The 26,149-nt window shown below is 34.3% G+C and overlaps 1 protein-coding gene and 1 long non-coding RNA gene across 3 annotated transcripts in view; one reads left to right on the top strand and one right to left on the bottom strand.

Annotated features, from left to right (window-relative positions):
- LOC107439657 (arrestin domain-containing protein 2) overlaps positions 1 to 26,149 on the top strand; it is a 218,092-nt gene that overhangs the window by 185,878 nt on the left and 6,065 nt on the right. Inside the window, exons 5-8 of one of the 2 annotated variants that reach the window (XR_011637401.1) lie at positions 14,097 to 14,276; positions 15,828 to 16,025; positions 18,700 to 18,814; positions 22,347 to 22,976. Coding sequence is in view for 1 of the 2 variants with exons in the window: in XM_043052149.2 (XP_042908083.1) it covers positions 14,097 to 14,276; positions 15,828 to 16,025; positions 18,700 to 18,814; positions 22,347 to 22,591 (738 nt within the window). In the remaining variant the exon portion in view is untranslated. Of the gene's footprint in view, positions 1 to 14,096; positions 14,277 to 15,827; positions 16,026 to 18,699; positions 18,815 to 22,346; positions 26,133 to 26,149 lie in introns of those variants that run through there. The other variant, XM_043052149.2, reaches the window with a different exon arrangement.
- The window catches only part of LOC139426201 (uncharacterized), a 24,151-nt gene continuing 2,801 nt past the window's right edge, over positions 4,800 to 26,149 (bottom strand). The window contains exon 2 of the long non-coding RNA XR_011637402.1: positions 4,800 to 5,137. This is a non-coding gene — a long non-coding RNA (uncharacterized lncRNA). The remainder of the gene's footprint in view (positions 5,138 to 26,149) is intronic.

The following is a 26,149-nucleotide window of genomic DNA, read 5'->3' as shown; positions in this document are numbered from 1 at the left end:
ACCAGATTTGTGTTGACAACATAAGAAATTTTATAAACTTTCAATGGAATAATTTATATTTTAGTGTAACAAACTCTATATAGTCTAGAAACAAAACACTTTTCGAAACAATCGTTGGGATTGGTGAGTGAAGCGAACAGGAGCTGACCCCCTAATTAGATTGAGATTATTACATCCAAAAGCAGTTTTAAAACAATATACGCATTTCAAAAAGGAAAGAAGTATAAATATTTGAGAAAATTAGCACAAAAAACTCTAAGAATATTTTATGTAGTAATTTCTTTTTAAGGAAAGTGTTTTTTAATATTCATTAATTGTTTTAAAACAGGCAGCTAAACTGTGAAAAAATAGGTAAAGTTTTTTTTCATATTCATTAATTGTTTTAAAACAGGCAGTTAAATTGTGAAAAAATAGGCACCATTGACCTTGTGATAGAGATCGCGGAAGAAATGCAAAAGTTGAAAAGAAAGCTTTACGTTAAAGTTTAAATTTATTTACTACAAATAAAATTATGTTTTCATAAAATTTCCTGGTCAATATTTTACAAAAAAACAAACAGCCAAAAATACATTTATTTAGAATTCATAGGAGCATTTAAAAAACAAAGAAAAAAAGTTGGTAGTTTTTTTATCTTCCTAGCTTTAGCGAAAAATTTTCAACCTTAAAGATGTGGCAATTTCTATAAAAGATATTGCAAGTCGATACCAAACTCATTAATCATTTATCAACCCCTTGTTACCACATTAAGTACTTACCTTCAATATTTTTTGAAAGAAAAAAGAAAACAGAAAAAGATAGAGTTCCTTTTTCTATCTGATCGGGGTTATAAAAAGTAGCAACTACTAACAGCTATTATTCCCTTTAGCTGTTATGCTTTTTCTTCTTCTTTGTGCAAAAAGAAAGCAGTCGAGAATTAAAAGCTGCCACAACATGTTTTGTTATGAAAAAATTGTTTTTCCTTTCTTTTTCATGAATGAATGTGACTAGATTAAGTGCTCGTCGTCGATACTTGATTCTTTTATTGTATAAATAACGAACAACTAGCTGTTGCAATTGGATAATGAAGATATTTTTTTTTATTGTAACAACGAATTTTTCTCAAACAATGACCGGCACTTCACAGAAACTATTAGAAATTGATATACCTGACCATTTACGAAAATTGATAGCTTGCAACATTGTGCTAAGCTAATTTAGAAAGTCTTTACCCTGATATTATTTTTTATTTTTTTAGGTTTCATACAATCAGTCTACGTACCTTTGAAACAATAATTAGGGAATGTGAGGAGAGTTACTCAATTAGATTCAAATTGATTAGACCTACTGCAATAAAACTTTAGGACTATTTACAATAAACTTACTTTAAGGTACACATATTGCAAACGTCTTTAAATAAATCAGGCAAGTTAACCAATGAATGATATTTCTAATTAACCTAAAGGGAGCCGTAGTGGCTCAGGGGATAGAGCGTTCTGCAGGTGAATCTCGTTCTATGAGGTGAATCTCGTTCGAATCTCAGCGATGGCTGGTCGATACGAAACCCGCACCCGGCTAGCACCGACCACAGTGATAACTAAAAATATCCTCATTGATAGGTGAATTATTTGGAGTCCCCTTGCCGTCAGACTAATCGTGGAAGGTTTTCGTGGTTTTTCTCTCCATAAAACGTAAATGCGGGTTAGTTCCATCAAGAAGTCCTCCACGGAGACAATTTTCTGTCATTACTTTATCCAAGAGTTACTCCTTGTCTTCTGGGTTTAGTTCAAAATTACAAGGCTACGGTGTTGAACATTAGTAGTCGTAAAGTGCGCCAGCTGTAATTATATTATATTAGTGAGCCAGCTGTAATTATATTCTGAGTTACAAACATCCTATATTTAACCATGTGAAATTGTTTCCTTTTATTAACTTTTCACCCCTACTGTAGATGCGGCATCTATATATCCCTTGATTGATACTGTTTATTTTCTTTGTAATGTTTGTTTGTATTTAGTTCACTTCTAAGTAACGCTGTTTTCTGGATTTCATATTTAATATTCTACTTATTTGTTAAAACTCTAATTTGAAAATTTTGAATATGTTTGCTTATGTGATTGAACTGTTGCGCGCTCTTCGAACTTTCGGAGTGTCTCCGGATGCCCCCCTCGGGGCGGGGAGCGGTTAAGCTAGTTATTAGTAGTCGTAAATCCAAAACTTAGGTCACCTGTTCAACGACGGTTAAAAAATTAAAAATTAACCTAAAGGTGGCTGTGGTGGCTTAGGAGATCGGGCATTTGCCTCCCTATGAGGTGCCCGGGATTCATATTTTATCGATGGCTGGTCGATACGAATGTCACACCAGGTTCGCACCGACAACAGTGTTAACTAAAAATATCCTCAGTTTTAGATGAATCATGGGTTAGAGTTCCCTTGCCGTCAGACTAATCGTGGAAGGTTTTCGTGGTTTTCCTCTTCATATAACGTAAATACGGGTTAGTACAGGGTTAGCTAAATTTACGTTAATACGTAAATTTAGCCACGAAGGCAAAATTTTCCCAATACTTGATCCAAGAGTTTCCTTGTCTCCTGGATTGGGTTCAAAATACAAGGTTACGGAGTTAAATATAGTAGTCGTAAACCAAAAAATTGGGTCAGCTGTTCAACAACGGTTATAAAATAAAATAAAATTTACCTAAAGGAGCTGAGTTGGCTTCTCAATTTGGACCAATAAGATGACACAGGTTTGAATTCCAGCTAATGCTGGTTGATGCAAATTTTGCTTCCTGCTCGCACCAAACCACAGTACTGACGTAAAATATCCTCAGTGGTAGACGTATCAGGGATTATAATCCCCTTGCCATCAAAATGACCGGAGGAGTTTCGTGGTTTTCCTCTCCTTGTGACGCAAATGCTGGTTAGTTCCATCAAAAAGTACTACAGGAAGGCTAGTTTGTTCCAATGCTTTATCCATAAGTTTCCTTTTCTTCTGGATTGAATTCGAATTACTGTGTTGGACACTGATAGTTGTAAACCCAGAATTGGGACAGCTGTTTAACACCACTTATGAGCCAAAATAAAATTAGCCAAATGATATGTAGGTTCTCTTCAATAAATCTGAAAAGTGCTAGGTAGATTAGAAAATACTGCAGATATCCCAATACTAATTGCGTAGAACATTGTAAAATAACTGTTTGCAAAGAAAATAATAATTGAATTAGCCTACGATATTTATAATAATTGCAGATTAAAAGTGTCTAAATATATATATTTCTGCAAAAGCCCGAAATCTGCTAAATATGAGTAAACCGATGAAACCTAGGATTTACAAACGTGGCTTCTAGGTTTTCCCATAAAGGTTTGGTAAATGGCAGAATGGAGTCATATAAAAGGATACTTCGAACTAGCTACGTTTTACCCATAAAAACTATGCTGCAAAAACTTTAGCACTACAAAAAGTTTATCTCTCTGAATTTGATGTTGAGAAACCTAAAAATATGTGTGAAGGAATACTTTTTTCTAAGTTAACCAAATCGTAGATTTCTATCTAAGTTAGGACCAAATCGAGATTTCATAAACATTTTAAAGGTTGTATGTAAAACTCAAACTCTTCTAGTGGGTAAAGTTTACATCAAAACATTCCTGATGTTATATTACGCTAGGAACTGTCCTTAATACAAATTTAGAGCATTTTAACACCGAAAATGGACAATAATAAAGACTACAAGCAAAATATGGACAGTCCAAAAATGGACTACAATGCAACTATTTTATAAAGTAGTTATTCACTACTTTGGTATAAAGTAGTTGCATTATTGCTATCCTATTATTGCTAGTCTAGATAACGTGTTAAAATGCACCAATTTTTTTATATTGTAGTATTTATAGTTTGTCTAAAGTAAGAACTCCCCTAGTCATTCATCTGGACCCGTGATGGTATGGTAACAAGGTATAACTACTTCAAGTAGGGGTGTGGGGTCATTGTTTACTTGACTCGGGTCGGCAAGAGAAAGGGAATCTTTTTCTTCGGTCTATTGTGTTGAGTGAGCTACCCTCCCTGAAATGCGCTGTTCTTGTTTCCATAGTAGCAGATGGCCTCAGACTTTGAGTCTGGGAGGGGGGAACTCCTTCCGTAGAAAAATATACTAGACATCGGATTTTTACCTAAAGGCACATACTAGGCACATAACATACTAGGAGGCCGCAAACCTGTTCTCTTCACTTACCATCTTCCACGATTGCTCCACATTTTTTTTTCCTTGGTAATAATCAAGCGTAGTGAAATATTCTGGTAAGATTATCGTGCTGTATGGTAAAGAAATTTCTAGTAAAAAATATATAATTCTGATAATAAAACCAATATACAGAATCGTTGATATCATATCGGTTTCCGTTCAGATGGTAACGGTTTACAGGAAATTTTTGTTTTCAAAAATATAGCTCTTATTACCAGACATTTAGTGAAAATCCAAAACTGAAAAATAAGTTTAATCGTATAAATGGTCAAATTTGGTCAAATCACCAAATCTTACCACATTTACTAAATTTCAACATGCATTATAAAACCATTTTTAAAAATTAATTTTACCAAAATCATTACCAAAGCGCTTTTTGATGTTCCCATAGAGCCAGAAACACGGTAAATTATACAACATTCTAATAACTTTGAGCATTCTTTTTTTCTCAATGCAGAATGTTACTACGAAAAAAAATTATTCAATGAAAAGATCCCAATTTTTTTTAAAACTTAACTCTGCAATTTAAGATTTTTGATATCACCCTAATCCAACAATATAATACATCCATATACATACATATGTCCCTTCCTTTTGACTTACATTTTATTACTTGTCAAATCTAATAAGACAATTGTCACATTTTCTGCACAAATGCCAATAACTCGCCTTAAAGTCAATGCAGTTTTCATATTGCGTCATGCCAAACTAACGCTCTGTTTTCCAAATAATAGAAAGAGCTTTTCCAGGATTTCCTCAAGCGGGAGCTCTATGTTTTAACTGAAAAGACTAAGATTCCGGGAACATTTGGCATTCAATCCACCATTTGAAACGACTCCCTGGCGATATCTCCTCCCTTTTCACCAGGATGTTGTATTGATACTGGCGGCTGGCCAACGGGACTCCAGGATGGTGTATTGCGTGACCTAGAAAAATAACGAGTGTTAACAAGTATTTGATTGATATAGAAACTGTAGACAGTTACCTTTTAACAGTTATCTCTTTTTTGTTAACATACCAGTCACGCAAAGTTCGTTAAAGTTAAAAGTTTGCTTTATATCTTGAAAGCACCATGTAATCATTTCAGTATAAGAACTCAGTTTTGGAATTGAAAGAATTTTTTAAAACTATTTTTACTGTTCTAAGATAAGAAGCACAATTACATCATAAAGAAGAAGAAAGAACTCTTATAAAAGTTAGCGTAAATATCTTTTTTTGTATGTGTATTTGTTTTAATAGTTTTTTTCTTTATTTTTTATTTTATTTTCTTAATTACAATCTCTAGAGCTGGGGCGGTGGTGGCTCAGAGGAAAGAGTACTCACTTCGCAATCAGGTGATGATGATACTTGATGATACTTCTATCATAAGAAAACACATTCTCTTGAAGATAATTTTTATCGCAAAAAAACACATGCTATCGGCGATGCTTTCATTATAAAAAGGCATATTCTCTTGAAGACATTTTTATCCCGAAAAAGCACATATTCTCGATGATATTTTTATCATAAGAAAGCTCATTCTCTTGGAGATTGTTGTCGTAGACCATTAAAGCAAGGGGTGCGATTTTTCTTGTTTTCTAGCGGCGCATCTATGGAATTCGACTTCTGCCACACCCATACGTCACACCTTTTTATAGGCCGTACCCATTCGTACATCCATTTATTCATCCAGAGATCGTAATTTTGACCGGAACCAGAGGACGATCAATCTCCAATTCAGTACCTCCAAAGTTTTAATTTGTTACGGAAGCATGGAGGACTTTGTGACCAGATAGATTTAACGTGCACCAATTACCATTTACTACTGGGGGGGGGGAGACTTCGGCTGGCTTGATTCGAATTCCCGCTCTTACGAACGTGAGTCCAGAGCCCTGCCAACCAGGCTATCCCGGCCATTCTCTTAGAGATATTTCATGCTTTTATCCCGAGAGAGCTCATGCTCTCAATGATACTTTTATCTTACGAAACTTTATAATACAGAAGATACTTTTATCCCAAGAACGCACATGCTTTTAAATAATATTCTTTACCCAAAGAAAGCATATACCACCATCGATAAGATATCCCAAAAGAAAAACTCATTTTCTCTTGAAGATTCTTTTTATCTTAAATAAAATATATTCTCTCGATTGTGTTTTTATGCCAAGAAAGCATTTGATCTTTAGAGATACTTTTATCCTAAAAATACTCCTAATCTCGACGCAATTCGTAAAGCTTTCATGTATCTATAACTGTTGCACCTGTTTCATCTTAGTGCGCTATTATAATCAGACATAAGAAAATACGCATCGACCAGGTATCGGAAAAATTGAGAAACTTTACTGCATATAACATAAATTTGTAGAATTTCTAAAATTAGTTTTTATTTATTCCACAATATGTAATAGCTTCTTAGAAAAATTATTAAGCGTACCTATGATAATTTACTCTTCTAGCACATATTAGTGCAAAAAGATTAAAGTAAGATTTTTTTCTGAAATACTACAAATATTAATTATTATCTAGTTTCCTTTAAATTGTTCTGTTTTTCTTACGGTGTTTAGAGCTACTTGACCTATTATTTTAATGCTTTCTATATATTGTGAAGAAAAAAGTATTTCTGTAGTCCTATTTAGGATTTTTAATATTTCAATTTTAATTTTTAGTCCATATTTTTTTGTCAAAACTCAAAAGTCAACTTTAATTTTTAAGCATATTTTGAAGATTTCTATAAGCGCCGCGCCATAGTTAATTAACTTATAACAAACCCTATTCAACCATTGTCTCATTTTCATGTTTCAAAAATGCTCGATTCCAGCAATCGGCCGGGAAATTATTTTTACTTTTTTTCTCGAACTCTCAAATATAACGTCGACAAAATAACTTTACTTTTAAAATTAACTGTGACATTAAGTCACAGCCTAATTTCTAAATATCCTGTTTTGTTAATCAATATACTAATTTTTTTTCGACTTAATTTATAATTTTATAATACATTTTTTTATTTCATCATCTTTCTTTAGCCCTTTAAGCTGTAGGTGCAATTTGGACATTCTCCCCCTAAAATTCCTTACCAGCTCCTTGCAAAACCCCTTTTTTTTCTAGAACATTCCACCCTTTTCGTTTCTGAGAATTCGCACTGGTTGTCGGCATCTTTCATCTCCGCGTGTATGTTGTGTTTCTCAACCGTAACTTTTAACGTATAATCAATTTTTCGTCTCAACTCGTAATTTTTAGATAATTTAACTTTAACTTGCACAACATGTACTACAACTTCAACTTTTAAGTTTTTGTCTCTTATAAAAACAGCGCGCGAAAGATGACCGGCGCATTCGAAATCTTTCATCACCCTAACGTCACGCTGCTCCCTGGCAGGACGTTTTTTTTTCCCCTCCCTTTTTATAGAGGAAGAGAACATCTCTTGGTATGGCGTCACGTCTACCGCCATGTTGGCAAGTCAATCTGCTGTGCTTTTCTTTTTTCTCTGATTAATGTCTACTAAGGAATTTCCTGATGGTGAATCTCCTGCTTTTAATATGATCCGCTGCCCAGACACCGCCATTGATGGACTCCTTCACAGTCATTTCTAGCTTTATGCTTGGGATATCCCCTGCTTTTAATATGATATTGATGGGACGCATCCGCTACCCAGACACCGCCATTGATGGGCTCCTTCACAGCCAGTTCTAGCTTTATTGTAATGCTGTTTTAATCTGTCAAAAGAAAATCCCGAAAATATCGGCAGCTGTTCCTTTTTGAAAATAGTTCGGTCTCCTGCTCCAGCTACCACTAATAACCATATTTATTAGACGTTGTGCCATAAGATGTTATGCATCGCTGTGGTAATTTTTAGATGTTGTGCCTCGTAAAGATCCAATAAACACCAAAGTTTTAGTAAAAAAAAAGAACTGGACTACTTCATTTTCACTAGCCATGGTTTTTTTGTTTTCATCCTAGGTCTGGATAGCTTCTATGGAGAGGAGGTATGTCTTTTGTAGAATATATTTGTTATCTTCTGGAACTTTAAAAATTAATATTCCTCCTGGGTTGTAAAATTTGCAACACCACTTCAAAAATGTACCACTATATTTTTCACCCGGCCATTAATTTTTAGTTTTTCCTTTTTAAATTGTTATCACTTGCTTGTTAGCAGCTTTTCATTCCTTTTTTTATTCTATACCCAACCGTAACAGGGCACCCACCTTCCCTTTTAATGGTAAATTTTATGGAGTGATTGATGGCTTTGCTGTGGGTAATTCTCTCAGTCTCCTCTTAAGTGACCGGTATATGCACTACTTTGAAGTGAAATTCTTTGATTTATTAAAGTTCGCTTTTTATGGACGATATGCCGGCCATTGTTTCACATTGATGGACAATACTGACATTGATCATGTTCTTAATATTATGAATTCTATAGATCTTTGCATACAATTTACATCAGAACAGGAAAATAATAAGTGTTTACCTTTCTTTGATATTCTTATTGCTCTTAATTGCAATAAATTTCTCACAACTGTTTATTAAAAACCATTTACAGTGTTACTCCCTCCTCCTAATCATTCCTCCCACCCCCCCAACCAAAAGTTAGGTGCCTTATGCACACTTATTTACCACGCTTCAAAAATAGTATCTACAATTATCTTCACAACAAGGAGCTGCTTTATCTTAAAGGTATCACTGTAGGTCGTAGTTTTTAATCTAATATTATTGATTCTACCTATAGANGGTGGCATTGATTTCACAAGGTCCTGATAGGTAGTCTGAGGTATCTGGTACCAAGCGCTCACCAACTGGTCCTGCAGTTCCCTCACATTGCGAGAGGGTAGCGTGGCAGCACGAATTTGGTTTTCCAAGTAGGACCACAAATGCTCTATTGGATTAAGGTCAGGTGAATTTGGGGGCCAAGACATGACTTGAAAGTCACTGGAATGTTCCTCGAACCAATCCATTACGATTCGACCCTTATGACATGGTGCATTATCCTGTTGGTAAACACCATCCCCCGCAGGAAAAACTGTTACCATGAATGGGTGAACTTGGTCTGCAACTATGTTCAAGTAACTTACATACGTCAAGAATTGTTCGATGAGGATTATGGGTCCTAATGTGCCGCATGAAAACATTGTTCCTGGGCGAGAAACCATGAAAAGCTGGGCGAGCCCATTGTTATAGATGGAAGTTGTAATGGCTCTTCGGTGTATATTGAATCATTGTTACATATTGTTACACTGATGCATTTATTTTGTATATTGATGCATTATTTATGTATTGATGCGTAGTAGTGTTATAAAATTTTTGTTTCATTAACCTAATGGATTTCCTTCAGGATGTTAAAAAAAGGTTTGTTGCGTTTATTTTGAAACAACTTTTTGGTCTTTTTGCTGTACAGTTACTTAATTTTAAAATCTTGCAAAAAGGAGGGCCAAATTCCGTGGTTAAATATTAAATAAAAGATTCTGCTACGTTTATTTAGAAATAATTTTTCATTTTAAGATAAAAAAAGATGATATTAGCGAGGTCATAATATATTCTTTTAACCCCTACTTCCACGTTTCACTGTCGTGCTAACCGAATTTTTATGGACTCCTAGCAAGATTGGGAGATTTGTTTCAGTATTTCTTTTATTATTTTTATCCTTTCAAGATGTAGGTCAGATTCGGGGATTCCAATCCTGAATTTCTGGAAAAATATCCACTTTCGATCATGGTTGAATTGAAAAGGGACATAAATTCGCATCAGACAGAAGTATAAATGTTCAGCTATATTTTATGGATTTCGCTTCCAAATGGATCGTGTTAGGTTTCACTTTTCAGGAATAAGCGATCCATGTAATTCTAATGTAAAAGGTTGCAATATCAAAATTTTGAGACAAAAATAAATTATTATTTTTATTTTTATTTGCATTGCAGATCACTATAATTAATGAACTCTATAATTTTGCCATTCTTTCACGATGTTTAATTATTGCACTTTAAAATTTAGTTAAATTAAAATTCCTTTTAACCCTAGATAACTAAACTTAAATCAAAGTTAATCTGTAACTAATCATTCAATTAATAGACTAGGAATTACAAACAAGTGCATATAGATGTTATTGTGAATGTGTTTAGTTCAAGCCTCAAATGCGCTTAGTTTGTCAAAAACAATTTAGCTTTTAAACAAAACAGTTCATTAACGCAGGTAGATATCAGTTTTTTAAAACGTCAATATGAGTGATTATTTTTAATGGTTAGTCTAGAAGCCGAAGTTTAAAATGGCTTCCAAAACAATGTTGTTTGAATAATATCTTTTTCTTATGAAAAAAACTAGCTTTAACATCGCATAGTTTTACAGCTTTCATAAAAGGATTTTATTGTAATGGATGTTAACAACCAACCCATTTCTGAGTTTACAGCTATCAATCTGTATCTTTGTTGTGGTGAACCCAACCCAAAAGACAAGGGAAAATCTAGATCATGCATTGAGTCAAACTAGCCTTGGTGGTGGACTTTTTGATTTAATTACCCGCACCTGCATGACATGTACAAGAAAACCACGAAAATCTCACAAGGTTTGCCGGTCATCAAAGGAATTCTTACCCATGACCTGCCGACATAACTATGAATATTTTATGTCAGAACTTTAGTCTGTGCGAGCCGGAAGTAGAATTCGAAACAATCACCTATCGCTAGGATTCGAACCTGATCACCTCATGTGATCAGAGTCAAACGCTCTATCCACTAAGCCAGCGGTTCTTGACCTATAGGTCGCTACCCAAAATTGGGTCGCGAAGCATATTTCTTGGGTCGCGCTGAGTCGAACCAAAAAAGTTAGTAATACACCAAATAATAAGTAATACCAACACCTCCTAGAAGAAGTCATTGTGGTCTACTCAGCCTAATTTTGACTTTCTTTTGGGTCGCGACATGAACATATTCCGCAAATTTGGGTCGCGGCTTAAAAAGGTTCAGAACCACTGCACTAAGCCACCGAGGGTCTCATAAAAGGATTTCATAGTCAGTTTTGAACACCTATCCCAGTTTTGGGTGTACAGCTTTCAATGCTTAACTCTGTAGCTTTATAATTTTGAGACAAACCCAGGAGACAAGGGAACTCCCAGATCAAGCATTTTATTTCTATTTTATAACCATCGTTAAACAGCCGACCCAATTTTTGTGTTTACCACTACTAATGTTGAACTCCGTAGCCTTGTAATTTTGAACCAAATCCAGAAGACAAGGGAACTCCTGGACCAAGTATTGGGAGAAATTTGCCTTCTTGGAGAACTTTTTGGTGGAACTAACCCGCATTTGCGCTACATGGAGAGGAAGACCACAAGAACCTCCCACGGTTAACTTGACGGCAAGGGGACTCTAACCCATGATCCGTCTACCACTGAGGATATTTCACGTCACTGTGGTCGGTGCAAGCCGGATGCGAAATTCGTATCGACTGGCCACCACTGGGATTCGAACCCGGTTGATCTCATAGGAAGGCGAACACTCTATCCCCTGAGCCATCGCGGCTCGAGATCAAGCATTGGGACAAACTAGTCTCCATGGAGAATGTTTTGGTGAAACTAACACGCAATTAGGCTATACTGTAAAAATCGTGAAAAAAAATCGCCGCGAAATTCCAACGGCAATCATGAAAAGATTGTAAAAATTCATTAACAATAATTATTAACAAAAATACCTACTGGTTCCATTATGCCCAAAAGGCCCAATAATTATAACCCAGCCCTCTAATTATGGTCTTCTTCATATAGTAGTTCCCTTATATTTTTCGATTTTCACAAAACCACAGAATGAAATCGGTTTTTTTTTCTTTTATACAAGGATCGATTTAATTGATCTCGAAAGATTTCCTTGAAAAGAAACGAACTCACGTAAGTTTTCTATTGCAAGTTCCGGGGGGGAAAGAGAAAGAGAAAATAAATTACGAAATTCCCTGTAGATAAATAATCACCTAACATTCTAACCGGTCACGTTTCTCTGCAAAGGGGATAATGAAAATTGACTAGGGGTACAAAAAGAAATTGGGTATTTCTACTTACAACTTAAATTGAAACGAATACGAATCTCTGATATACAACGAGATCTATCTCTATTCATCACTCTTAGTAATTCATTTCAAATTCACCTCTGATATACAACGAATCTCTGATATACAACGAGATCTATCTCTATTCATCACTCTTAGTAATTCATTTCAAATTCACCTAGTTGGATGCAATCTTTATTGCAACCTGTGCAATAATGTTTTAGCCTTTTTCTAATTTTCTTCATTGCTTTAAATATAGAAAACGTAAAAACTTTTTTTTTCAGTATAACTAATTATAATCGGTTTAAAAATTTACTAATTATTATGAACTTACAGAAATCAATTCAAATAAAAAACTTCCAATGAAATTTTGTTTCTTCTATCAGCCTATCAAGTTAGCCTAGGGCTCGAGAAAAAAATTAATTTTTTTTCGTCCTACCTGGGGCAAGTAAAAACTTCGACAGCGCATGCATTTTTTACTTTCAATTTTTATTTCATTCTTTTCAATTTCGTTTTTGGTCAAATTTCAAATTCGTTTCAATATTTACTACACAGTCTAATTTTTAAAAGAAAATACAATACATATCGATAATCTGAAAGACCGTAAAACACTTATAATACCCTTCCGAATTTCGAAGAAAATTTTTTATATGGGGCGAAAACGTGACATAAAGGGGGAGAAAAAATATTTTTATATTAGTGTTTTATTTTATATTTTTATTTTATAACCCTCGTTGAACAGCCGAACCGATTTTTTGGGTTTACGACTACTAATGTTCAACTCCGCAGCCTTGTAATTTTGAACCCAATCCAGTAGACAAGGGAACTCATGGATCAAGTATTGTGAGAAATTTGCCTTCGTGGACTGATGGAACTATCCCGCATTTGTGTTACATGGAGCGGAACCTCTCACGATTAGCTGATGGCAAGAGGGACTCTAACCCATAATTAGTCTACGCTGAGGATATTTTACATTAGCACAGTGGTCGGTGCAATCCCGGGTGCGGAATTCGTATCGACCAACCATTGCTCAGATTCGATGGCTGGTCGATACGTGCCGTATTTCTTCCATTAGCATAATTCCATACATATCAAATTTTCGTTCTTTGCCGGCAAAAGCCTGAACCGGTTCATTTTTGATCTCCTTATTTGGAGTCAAGGTTTTACCGTCTAAAAAATTCAAACGGAGAATCTTGGCAGTCTAATATTTGCTGCTTTGTATACAAGACAAATTGCATGCATCGAAGATCTTCGATCGTTGCGATCATTTCCTTCTCAATTAATTTGCTTTAGATTGTTTGTTTGTTTTTTAAATCAAATATTTCATCAATCAGTGAATCAATTATTCTGCAGACACGTGGAATTTACGACAACCTGCAATTTATACTTTTAGAATTCTTGTGAGAAATGTAGTAAAAAAATTATACATTACATTACTGCTTTGTATGCAAGACAAATCGAATGCATCGAAATCTTCGATTACTTCCCTCTCAATCTCATTGCTGTAGATTGTTTGTTTGTTTTTGAAATCAAATAATTCATAAATCAATGAATCAAATATGCTGTAGAAACGTGGAATTCACGACAACCTACAATTTATACTTTCAGAATTCTTGTGAGAAATGTAGTAAAAAAACCGTGTACACTTATGAGTAAAAACCACACAGTTCTATACTACATTTCTTCTTAAAATATAAACTGTAGGTGGTCGCTTCCTGTATGAAAACGAAGCATCTTGGCAGTTTAACATTACTGCTTTGTATGCAAAACAAATCGCATGCATCGAAATCTTCGATTACTTCCCTCTCAACCTCATTGCTGTAGATTGTTTGTTCGGTCTTAAAATCAAATAATTCATCAATCAATGAATCAATTGTATTGCAGAAACCATTGATGGCGGCAGACCAGAGAGCAACGTGCTGCTTATGCTGTCGTCGTGGTGTAGTTAGCGTCCGTGCCAACCTCGAAAGATCAGCCTACTGCTGCGGTGAGAGTATAAGGTTGAAAGCAGACATCGATAACCAAAGTGAAGAAGTCCTCAGGATTAAGCTTAAACTTGTTCAGGTAAGATGTTGATATTATTTCAGTTTTTTTTTCTTTTCTTTTTCGAACTGGTCTCATTTTTGCCAGTTGTCAGTAAATCTGTTCTCGCTCATAGTTTATACATTCCTATTTGTGCTTTACTTTATATTTTTCTTGAATTTTTGTTTTGTTTTGGATTTTTCACTTGATTTTTTTTATTTTATCCTCACTCTAGTGTATTAATATATTTTGCTTTTCTGTATTAATACAATATTAGGAAACACTATTTTGCGGATATAATCGTGCGAGCTGACGACAAGATGATATCTCTTTGTTTTCTGTTTCAGTTTAAATTTTTTAAAAATTCAATTATTTGTCTATCATTATTATTATTTGTATTATTATTTTTTAAGAAACATGTTCCTTTCCTTGATTTATTTCTTCCTTTTCTTCATATTTTTAGAAAAACAACCAGTTTTTAGGTAATAACCTTATTTAATTTCCTAATTTTTACAGTGATTAAAAGAAATTTACTTGATGATAACAGTTATCACCAAAATTAAAGGGAGTGAACGGGTATTCCGAAGACTGATAGTCTGAGAATTCTGGGTATCCAACAGCAATCTAGATACCTAGCACAGATTATAGCTTTACCAGACATTATCAGAAGATACTGTTGAAAGAAGCAACTACTGATGGAGTAAAAGTTCCGACATCTGACATTGACAACAAGTGAAAGGACGCAAAAAGTATTCTACAAAGTGTTCGATTGTCCGATACAAGCGTTTAATTATTCGATAGCTTTCCAAAGAACTGAACATCTCACTATACAAACTATAAATAGAAAAATAAACCTGGCGAATTAATCAATAGCTTAAGGTTCGTAAGTTCTCCGAGTTTCCCAGGCCGATTACTCTTAGAATCCTTAAAAAAAGCTGTGCACAAGAACTGAACGGTTTCCTAACTTTGATCAATCATTATTGTGGTAAATAAGAGCAAAGGAGGGATCTTAACAAACTAATACAAGTTTATTTTTCGATGAAGATCACGGGTGATTCTTAAAGATAGACGTATGTATTCCAGCTCAAGATAAAAAATGTTTCTATAGCCATTTTAAACTCTCCTTTGCTCTTCCTATAAAAATTTCAGTATCATAATTCATTTTCATAACTTTCAAAAATAATGTACTTAATTTTCAGTTGAATATTAATTTGAAATGCTTAATGAGCATTTTATTTTTTGCTTCAATCGGAGGTTCCACCATCTGCTCGCTCAGCTCACCAACACCGTAATTGCTCTTCATTCATCATTGTTTGTTTTTTCCCTCTTAGATGTCAATATTTACCGAAAACACGCAAACTATTTTGTTTTCAAAGTATATAATTATCGCAGCTCCATGAAATATTACTTTGTTTATATGTTAATCGTAACAAAATGAACAATTGCCTAGTTTTAAAAAATAATCATCTAGTTCATAGTATATGTTAACAAAAAGTATCTTAAGAAAATTACTTACAGTCTATAGCTTCTTTCAGTTCTTTTAATTTTTCTCCTTAATTTATATTAATGCAATTGTTTTTTTTAATTGTGCAGTATGTAGAGTTCTTCATCGACAGAGGTGTGCTGGGCAACACCAAAGAAGCCAATCACACGGTACTAGAGTATCGAGGTGACCCAATAAGTCCAAACACTAGGTCCAAATTTGACAGCTCATCCAGCCTTGTAGTTCCAGTCATGCCTCCAACTCTAATAGGTGTTTGTAGACTTCTTCAAATATATTATGTCCTAAAGGTAAGCATTGTTTTTTCAACTGCTTCGCGTGTACGATAAATGCGACCGCCATCTTCTTTTCATTACAATTTTCGAAAACTATAGTCTGGAACAAAAAATACTCCCCGTGTAGTAAATCGTGACTGATGCACGTTAAATCTGTCATCCGTGTCCTCCATGTTCCCATAACAAATCATACCTCTGGGGATACTGATCCAGGAGTTTCCTTGTCTTCTGGATTGGTTCAAAATTACAAGGCTGTGGAGTTGAACATTAGTTGTCGTAAACCCAAAATTGGGTCGGCTGTTCAACGGTTATAAAAATAAAATAACAACATATGTCGTGAGTTTCGATGGTACAATGGCGCCTTATGTTATGTCACTTTCACAATTATGTCACATATATCGTGTGTTTCAGTTTTGTTTCAATGGTACAATGACGCCTTATTATATGTCACTTTCACAACTATGTCACATATATCGTGTGTTTCAGTTTTGTTTCAATGGTACAAAGACGACTTATTTTATGTCACTTTCACAACTATGTCACATATATCGTGTGTTTCAGTTCTGTTTCAATGGTACAAAGACGACTTATTTTAAGTCTCTTTCACAATTATGACACATTTATCGTGAGTTTCAGTTTTGTTTCAATAGCACAACGACAACTTATTTAAAATGACTTTCTCATTTATCTCCCATATGTCATCTGCTTTATTTACTCCAATGCTCATTTGTTCTTAATATTTCGCCATTAATACTAAATACTTTTTTGTTTGGCCGTGGTAACCCAGTAGTTAGGGCATCTGACTTCGGTCTGGAGTGGCCGAGGTTCAATCCTCGAAGTGGCTCAGACCCAACGAGTGTATGCGATATATTAGATGGGTCTTACTCGAAAGTCCTGGACTCGGTCGCTGAGCCATGGGAGCAAAGATTTGGAGAAAATTTCCTTCCACTTCAGTTCTATGTCTAAATTGTGAGAGGGAAATCACAAATGAGGGGTGCTGCCATCTATCCAGCGTACTCGAACTTTCCTTCTGGAGGTTTCCTCCTAGATTTTGAGAAACGAAAGGCGCTCCTTCCTGAGTTAATGATCCGTGATGAGCATGGTCAATGGCGAGCGATTTTGGTCCAACCAAGTGATATTAAAAACAACAATACTTCGTTGTTGATAGTACTAAACACATTTTAGTTAGCATTTGAAATAAAATGGTTGTGATGTAGATGTAATGACATTAATATCTTCTTCTCTTTTTTCGAAAGATAAGTAAAAGGATGCCTCTATATGTTTTCATTACTATGTAATCGAAAAACATGTATAGGTATGTAAAAATTTCATTCAGGCATGTATTTTGTTGACCAACAAGCCCCGAAAGAGCGATGAAAAAATTTTGAGATTTTTTAATCCTTATGCCCATACAAAATCTACTCCATTTAAAAAGTTTTATAAATCAAGTGTTAAAAACAAATATTCAAATTTAGCACTATCATTTTTTCTTCGAAAAATAGATTAATATTGCTAAAATCTTGATATTTAATCTTTAAGAAAATAGATAATAAATTTAGCCTCATCCCACAAAAATTCAATATCCAATTTCAAAAAAGCCTTTCCTTGTGTTATAAAATGATTGTGTTCAGACTTGTATTTGAATTTCGACTTCCGCGGGAGCTTTTTACTAGATTATCTCCCGAAACTTTCTTAAAAGAGAATTTTTATTTCACCAAAGTTTAGAATTGGAACTGGGAAAAGGGGAGATATTTCGTTCCGCTTCAAAAACATCTTGTTCTTCTCAACTTAATGTGGTCTTACCTTTTCCCGCTGACTTTAAAACCATATGCGTGTTGCCAAGCGGAATCATAAAAAGCTTTTAAATATTTCGCCTCAAATGAAATTTCTTGAAAACAGTGTCACGTCCAAAGCTTCGCAGAGACAGTTTAATGCCTTATTTTCGAAATTGAACTGGGCTGAAGATGTTCTCCCTGCTTAGTGACTTCAGCATTCATTAACCCATCATTTGTGTCTAGCTCTTAGTTAAAAGTTTATATACATATATATATATTACTCATTAAAAGAGAGAGATATGGTTGTCATGGACTCTGCAAACTTGTTAAGTACTTTCCAAGTTCTATTTATTATAAAAATAAATTCTGCGACGCAAGTTATTTTCACTTAGTTAAAACGCCTAAAAATAATCAAAGGAATTTTCAGCTTGGTGACCCAATAATCAATCCTTGTTTTAAAAATATATCCTGTGCACGCCTGTTCTAACTGTTCTAAATAGATATATTTTCTAAAAAATGCCACTTCAGAAATACATTCACTAATACAGTAAGTAATTTATTGCTAACAGTCGGCTACATTTCTTGCCTAGTCCAAGTCGCCTTGTGAACTGCAAAAATGTGATTCAAAATCATATCTATATTCACTTAAAAATAATTTATTTAAATCAGTTTGAATTGCAAATTCAGAACGGCAATTGGTACTTTCATCTCGAGAAGAAGTCAAATGATTATGCCTAACCATGTGACTTAAATCAGATTTAATTGGTTACCTGTAAGCGACGTCACACGGGTTAGTTGAACCTGATTGGCATCTGAATTGACAAGTCACAGAATTTAACAGCGATGACGTTAATCGCAAGTCACCAATTGTTATTCTTTATTTTGTAGTTACATTCTTTTATTTTTTTTTTCAGGTTTGGGTTGAGTTAGAAAAATCTGGAGACGACCTTCATATGAACTTCCCCATTACTATAGCAACTTGTCCCTTCAGAATTCCCAATTCAAATCAACAGCCTAAAATTGAATACGGTAAGTGTGTACGCAATTAAAGTTGAGGATATTTTCAAGCTTTTCTAATGAATTCCGCATTGCTACAGGTCATTGATATTTCTAGGGGAAAATTGAATAATTATATACTAAGTTGCTATATTACCACATTAAAAACTCTTGAGGGTATTTTAAGCTACTTGACTCACTTCTAAAATCTGCATTCTTAAGATTTTATTGAGAATATAGTCTGAAAATAATCATAATGAGATCTTCATTATGTAATCTGAAGATTTTCTTATATAATAGGTTTATGTAGACCAAATAACCAAATAACTTAAGATATTATAAAAAATTTCTTCATGTGTTGAAGGAATGAAATATCTATTGGTGTTCGAATATTTCTAATTATCTCTTAGATTATTAGAAATCTTCAAATTTAAAATTAAGAAAATTAATCAAAATTAAATTAAGAGTTAAAATCTTCAGAATGAATTATCTCATTTTTTTGCAAAACTAGGCTTAGAAAGCGGGTCGAATACCTTCAGATTTTATTTTCTAGAAGAATCTTAAGAATAAATTTTTAAAATTTTCTGTAAAAAAAAAAAGCTAAAAAAGCAGAATAAATACCTTTTAAAATTTATTTTTTAGAAGGCTTCAGATATTAGTACACATACAAATTTCGCTTATTTTTTTCCTGAGAAAACTATGCAGACACATTTGGTTTCAAAGATGTATAACATTATATATTACAATATCTAATTTTTTTCATGCAATGTTAATTTTTATGTATTTTTTTTTTTGCTGCTTTAAATGAATCAAAAATATGTGTATGTATGTTTTTTCAAAATCGCTGAAAATAATGTAATCAACTATCATCATTTTTATTATAACCTAATAACACAGAAAGAGTAATCTTTTTACCCATATTAATAACGCCTATTTTTTTTTCTTAGTCAGTCAAATAAAAGAAAATTAACATAATACTCCAATGGAAAAAAAATTTTTAATACTCAAGCCCTGATTAATCTGAAGAATATTTGAAGAAATATTAGATTTCTTTTTCTAATTCATAATGCTTGTGAAATGTCTTCATAAAATCTGCAAATATTTTAAAGCTAAATTAAAACTTTCAAAAGGACTATGTCTACGAACAATGTGCATAAGAAAAATCAGAATCTTCCAAATATCTGAAGATTTCTTAAAAAAATTTTAGAAAATGACTTTTTCTGAAGAAATTCTTAAGATATTTTTAGTGGGGTATGATCAAATTTATTTTGTTTGTAATTTAAAAATTTGATTTCAAGCCTAACACGATTTCAAGCCTAGAAATTTGTTTTTATAAATTAACTTATTGTCAGTTTTTTTACAACTTGTGTACTTATTTTGTAAACCCCTTGATATCAACCCACACAGTCAAGATTTTTTTTTAATTTTGTATTTTTGAACTATTTAACTTTTTTTACGATAGAGGAAAAGAGAGGTTTGATTTCTGTTATTTTTTTAAGCATTTTGAAAGAAAAAATTTCAAAAAAAAAATTTGATGGGTGAACAATTTATTTAAAATAGGTAGCCTCAAAGCTAATAAAACACTTTCATAATTTACACAAAATTTTTTTTTTCATTTCTTTATTTTTTTTAACTTTGAGATAACCATGAATATACATTCCTATTATATTGTGATGCTAAAACTTCTTACAAAAATGCCGAGATACAAAACCCTTTTTTCTCCATATCTGTAAAATACTTTGAAAGTGTACACAAACTGCAAGGGCTACTACACGCACATTCTTTTTAATCTATCAAACGCTAAGCTCGAACTTTAAGAGTGTGTAGCGAACTCTCAATGAACCTACTAGGCTTTTTGAAGCTAGATCATGCGCAAGATGTTCCACAATAACCATCCTTAATGTATACTTTTAATTTTATTTTTAAAGTGAAGTAAAAATACAGTGAGTTAAAAAAAAAAATTTTTAAGGTCGGAAAAAATAAAAACGGTGACAAATCACTATTGTGGAAGACGGAATTAAAAATATCAAAAACTATTTTATTGCACAAAGAAACAAAAAGGGTTTTAAAAGTGATTTTAAAAAACGCACTCAAATTTAAGCTATTAATCAAACAAATTTTGATGCTTTTAATTCCTAATGAAACCTTATTAGAATCTTACTCATTCGCCTAATTTTGGAATTAGTGTTCTTTCTTTTCCTCACTTTAATATTGCTTTATAATCCTTCAAAAGTATTTTTGATTTAATTTATGGAAAAAATTCATGAAATATATATTGAGGGTGGTGATTATAAAACACTCTACATGCTTTAACTGAAACAGCTAATGTCATGGCTAAGTTTAGAAACTGTTAAAAAATTTTACTTCCGTCAATGTTTACTACATGCGTCATTCCTCCTCACGTCTATGATTTAAATTTCTTGGCCAAAAACTGATGTTTATTGTAAATGCGCAATAATTTATTCTTATTTTTTTCTTATTTAATATCAAAGAGCTTGTTCGAGTTTATCTGTTGAAACCGAAACTAATGCTTAAAATCAATGCACGAAATTATTTTTTTTTAATGGCGGCCACTTGGGGATTGTCCCATTGGCCACAGAAATGCCGGAACTGCTACTCTCTTCTCGTTACCCAGTGGGCACCTGTGGCGAGGCTACGGCGGTGGAGCAGTATCGCCCACGTCACACAACCACAAACCCGTTTATAGGGCAGGTCACATTCACACAATCACACACAAAGTAGAAAGGACATGGAACACACAGAGAGAGAAAGAAACATCCATGCCCTGAGCAGGATTCGAACCCGTTACCATCGGCTCCGTAGTCAGACACGCTAACCACTCGGCCACCTGGCCGGCTGCACGGAATTTTATTCCAAGCCTTTTCGTTCCCCCCCCCCCTTTTAAAGTGAGGTAGGTTCTCCAGTTTAAGTTTGTCTGAATAATGCACGAAATTTTATTATTATTCCATTTTTTTCTCAAATCAATTATTAGTTGTTGTTGTTGTAGTTCATTTACGTCGCACTAGAGCTGAACAATGGGCTATTGGCGACGGTCTGGGAAACATCCCTGAGGGTGATTCGAAGACATGCCATCCCAATTTTGATCCTCTGCAGAGGGGAGGGCGCCCCCGCTTCGGTAGCCCGACGACCTGCAAGCGAAGTCTAGCACGGTAGAACAGTTTAACGAGGACCCATATCGCACACCCTCGATCCCTACGCAGACTGATCCAAGTGGTCACCCACCCGCAGACTGACCGCAACCAGTGATGCTTGACTTCGGTGATCTGCTGGGAGCCGTGTCTTNAAAACATTTGTTCGAGTTTGCCAACTGAGTCTAATGCTTAAAATAAATGTAAGAAATTTTGTTCTCATTCTTTTCATATTTTTTTAAGATAAATATTCGTGTCAGGCAGTTGAATTTAATGCTGATTATCCATTAATGAATGTATTTTTATTTTAATTCTTCTCATATTTTTCTTGCGACCACTGTACGAGTTGAATCCACTCAGTTGAATCCTGCTTAAAATTAATTCTGATTCTATTCATACATTTTTTTTTCTTCCAGAAATGTGCTGTGATCATGTAGAGGGTGGAATGTACATAGGACCGGAGTTTCTGTTGGGACAGGTGTATGACGGAACTCTAGGTTGTCCAGAGGAAGGCGAAACAGTTGTACTATACAGACCAGTGTACGTGTGTGTGAAGACCAAAGCAAAGACCGATCAAAGTTCTTCAACAAGGACTGAAGACCCAGCTGTTACGCCAAAGTCGCCAAGAATCGAAATCGATAACAAACCTGCTCAGGCATGAAAATTAAATTATTTACACCCACAATTTGCACAAATCCATGAATCGTAACCTTGTGGGACGCTGACCGATGTCCCTTCCTTATACAGTTGAGTGTCTTGTCGAGACAAAACTTTTATGGAAGATCTCCCTTGTTGCTTTGAAACCCTGTTGCACAGATATAACATGTTCTATATTACAATTATTTACGAATTGTTCTAAACTGTATGTGATGAGTATATCTCTGTTCAACTACGCGTTTACAGTTTATGGAATATGGAGAAAAAAAACTTTAAGTTGATTGCCACCCATAATTTGTGAATATCATGCCAGCTCCATTGTTTTTATCATCATTTTTTAATGTACGTCGTAAATCATGCTATTCGTGCGTCATGTTTTTGATTCACAGGTGACTCTGATTTTTAGCTATATGAAATTCATTTAAAACTCGTATTGCATACTATTTTTATTCATGCTACATATTTTTGACTCATTAATGACTCTGGTTTTAAGTTAGATAAATTTATTTAAATGCACGTGCTGAAAATATTTTATTATATGAGCGTCGATTTTAACTTCGAATTTTGAATCATATAAAATTGATTTAAAACAATTACCGCGAATGTTTTTGTTTTCTTTTAACGTCAAGTTTTAGCACATTTTTATTTTTGGCCTCATGAAGATTGTTAGAATTTTGTTTTTAATTTTTGTTGTATACTTTCAATTGAGTATTTAATTGGAAACTAAATCTAACTTTGTATGCTACTTAAAAGCTTAAACCAATTCTTGTTTGATGAAAGTGTTTGTGAATTAAAATGAAATGTTTCGAATTAAATGTTAAAAAGTCTTAGGGTGAAAATAGCAATCTTTAGTTACAAGACAGCAGGATTTTTTTGATGATAAAACCAGTTTGGGTACACTGTTGCTTATTTTATTAATATGTACAATTTTCAAATCCAAATCAGAACTTTTTTTTCTGAAACACACTTAATGCTTTTGTTCATTATATTTATTTTTCTTTAAAAAATTAATAACAACTGTTATGATGACTATAACTACCTTCAGTGTTTCCTAAAATAATTCTCATTTAATAACTGTCTAACTTGATTTATGATTATAATTATCTTCATTGACTGCTAATTGTATCTTTCTGCTCATTAACCAACTAAATGATTTAGCTAAAGATTATTATTACTTTAAACACAATTAAATTTAAAATAACCGCTACAGTTAAACAATAATTGATACTTTAATTTAATTTAAACTACCAATGAAGTGTTTTCTACAAAGTGTTGCTAGATTCATTATAAGAATCTTTATAAAGTAGTTCAGATTCATTTTAGTAACCAATTCCTAATAAACTTGCACTCGAATAGAATCTTTTTGATAAAAGAGAATAATTTAACGTCTTGAGCAGCTACTATTTACTGAATAGAAAAATATAGTGAAATTTGAAATACTAATAGAGCTTAATTAAGTAACGAAATGAACTGTTTCTACAATTTCTAACAAATGTATTATAAAAATACTAGCTTAGCTTCGCACATTTGGACGATTTTTTTTCTTCCTTTTTTATAGAATATTTATAAATTATATAAAAACTTCACATTTCTCTTAGGGATAGCTTTTAAAAGCTGAAAGTTGACTTGAGACTTCAAAATAGAAAGAATTCTAGGTTCATACTACATCATTGTTCAATCCGTTATTTCATTTTTTGATGTTTTTAAAACCATTGATTTCGCATTTCGGCCATATTATTTCATTCTTAAACTAGCTTTTTTTTTCAGCATACAAACAAGTTCTTAAAAAACGGTTTCAAGTTTAATTACGTCATTGAATTTCAAAACCAGATGGACCAACTTTAGAAAAAATTTATATGCGAACATAAAAGATTTTATTGTTTCAGAAGGTATCATGTTCAAGTCCTGCAATGCTAAATTGTCACATAGTAGATGTTCTCCCTGGTCAAGAGTTCGCGCCCTTCCACCACCGGTTCAAATCTCGCCGTAACCTCGGATGCAACTTTGCGATGTCCTTCTCTAATTTGTATTGTTTGTTTTCCAACTTGTCGAGGACTTTTAAACAGCTCGAAAAGGACTTTTTACTTTATTTTCTAACCACCGTTGAAAAGCCGACCAAATTTTGGATTCACGACTGTTAATACTCAACTCCGTAGCCTTGTAATTTTGAACCCAATTCAAAAGATAATGGAACTCCTATATCAAGTATTCAGAGAAATTTGACTTCATGCAGGACTTTTTGATGGAGTTAACCCTCATTTGCTTTACATAGAGAGGAAAACCACGAAAACCTCCCACGATTAGCCTCATGGCAAGAGAACTCCATGAATCATCTACCATTGAGGATATTTTAAATCAGTACTGTGGTCGGTGCTGATGCGGAATGCCGGATGCGGAATTCGTATCGACCAACCATCTCTGGGTTTCAAACCCGGTTCATATAATTGAAAGGCGAATGCTCTATCCCCTGCGCCACCACTGCTCCGACGAGGACTTTTTGCAATGAGCACACACATGCATGGGAAACAAATAAATAAATAAACATATAACACGCATCTCAAAAATAGCCGATGATTTGAATCAGTAGTAGTGCTTTATTTACGTCACACTAGAGCGATTGTGCAGTGGGCGATTGGCGACGATCTGGGAAAGATCTCTAATGACGTCCCGAATATATGCCACCACAATTTCGATCCTCTGCAGATGGGATGGCTTTGTAGCCCGATGACCTGTAATCAAAATCGAATACTTTATGGTAAAACAGTTTAACGAGGCCGCACATCCTCGATTCCTCCGCTGACTGATCAAAGTGGTCACCCACCCGCTCACTAAACGCAGCCCCTGAGTGATCTACAGGGACCAATATCCTACGATCAGTCCACTGTAGGACTAACAAATAAATATACAGACATCTAACAGGTGTCTCAATAACCAATTATACAAAACCATAGAGCAAGTTAGAGTAGAACAAGTTAGAGATGAACAGTACAAAGAGATATTCCAAAGTTAAAGCAATATTCCTATAGGCTGCTTCCATACTTATGCGTTTAGCTGAACGACAATACCCCTCGGACACGGAGGCTCGACTCATTTATTAATTTATTTGCACACGTATGCAGTCTTGTGTGCTCATTACAAAGTGAGGTTAATGTGCCATTTTCAAGTTTCTGTTGCTTCTTCTTCTTAGTTCATTTACGTTGCACTAGAACTGCGCAATGGACTATTGGAGGACCATCACAATTTTGATCCTCTGCAGAGGGGATGGCACCCCCGCTTCGGTAGCCCGACGACCTGCGCGCGAAGTCGAGCACTTTACGGTAGCACAGTTTAACGAGGACCCATACCGCGCACCCTCGGTCCCTACGCAGATTTATCTAAGTGGTCACCCACCCGCACACTGACCGCAGCCAGTGATGCTCGACTTCAGTGATCTGCTGGGAACCGTGTCTTAACGATCAGTCCACTGCGGGACACGCGTATGCAGGCTTGTGTGCTCATTGCAAAGTGAGGTTAATGCGCCATTTTCAAATTTCTGAAAAAGTTATAGTATAAGCAAAGACCG

Source organism: Parasteatoda tepidariorum, chromosome 8 (genome assembly GCF_043381705.1).
Source record: "Parasteatoda tepidariorum isolate YZ-2023 chromosome 8, CAS_Ptep_4.0, whole genome shotgun sequence".
Classification (NCBI taxonomy): domain Eukaryota; kingdom Metazoa; phylum Arthropoda; class Arachnida; order Araneae; family Theridiidae; genus Parasteatoda; species Parasteatoda tepidariorum.
Note: the sequence above shows the minus strand (reverse complement) of the source record. Positions and strands in the feature narration are given on the sequence as shown.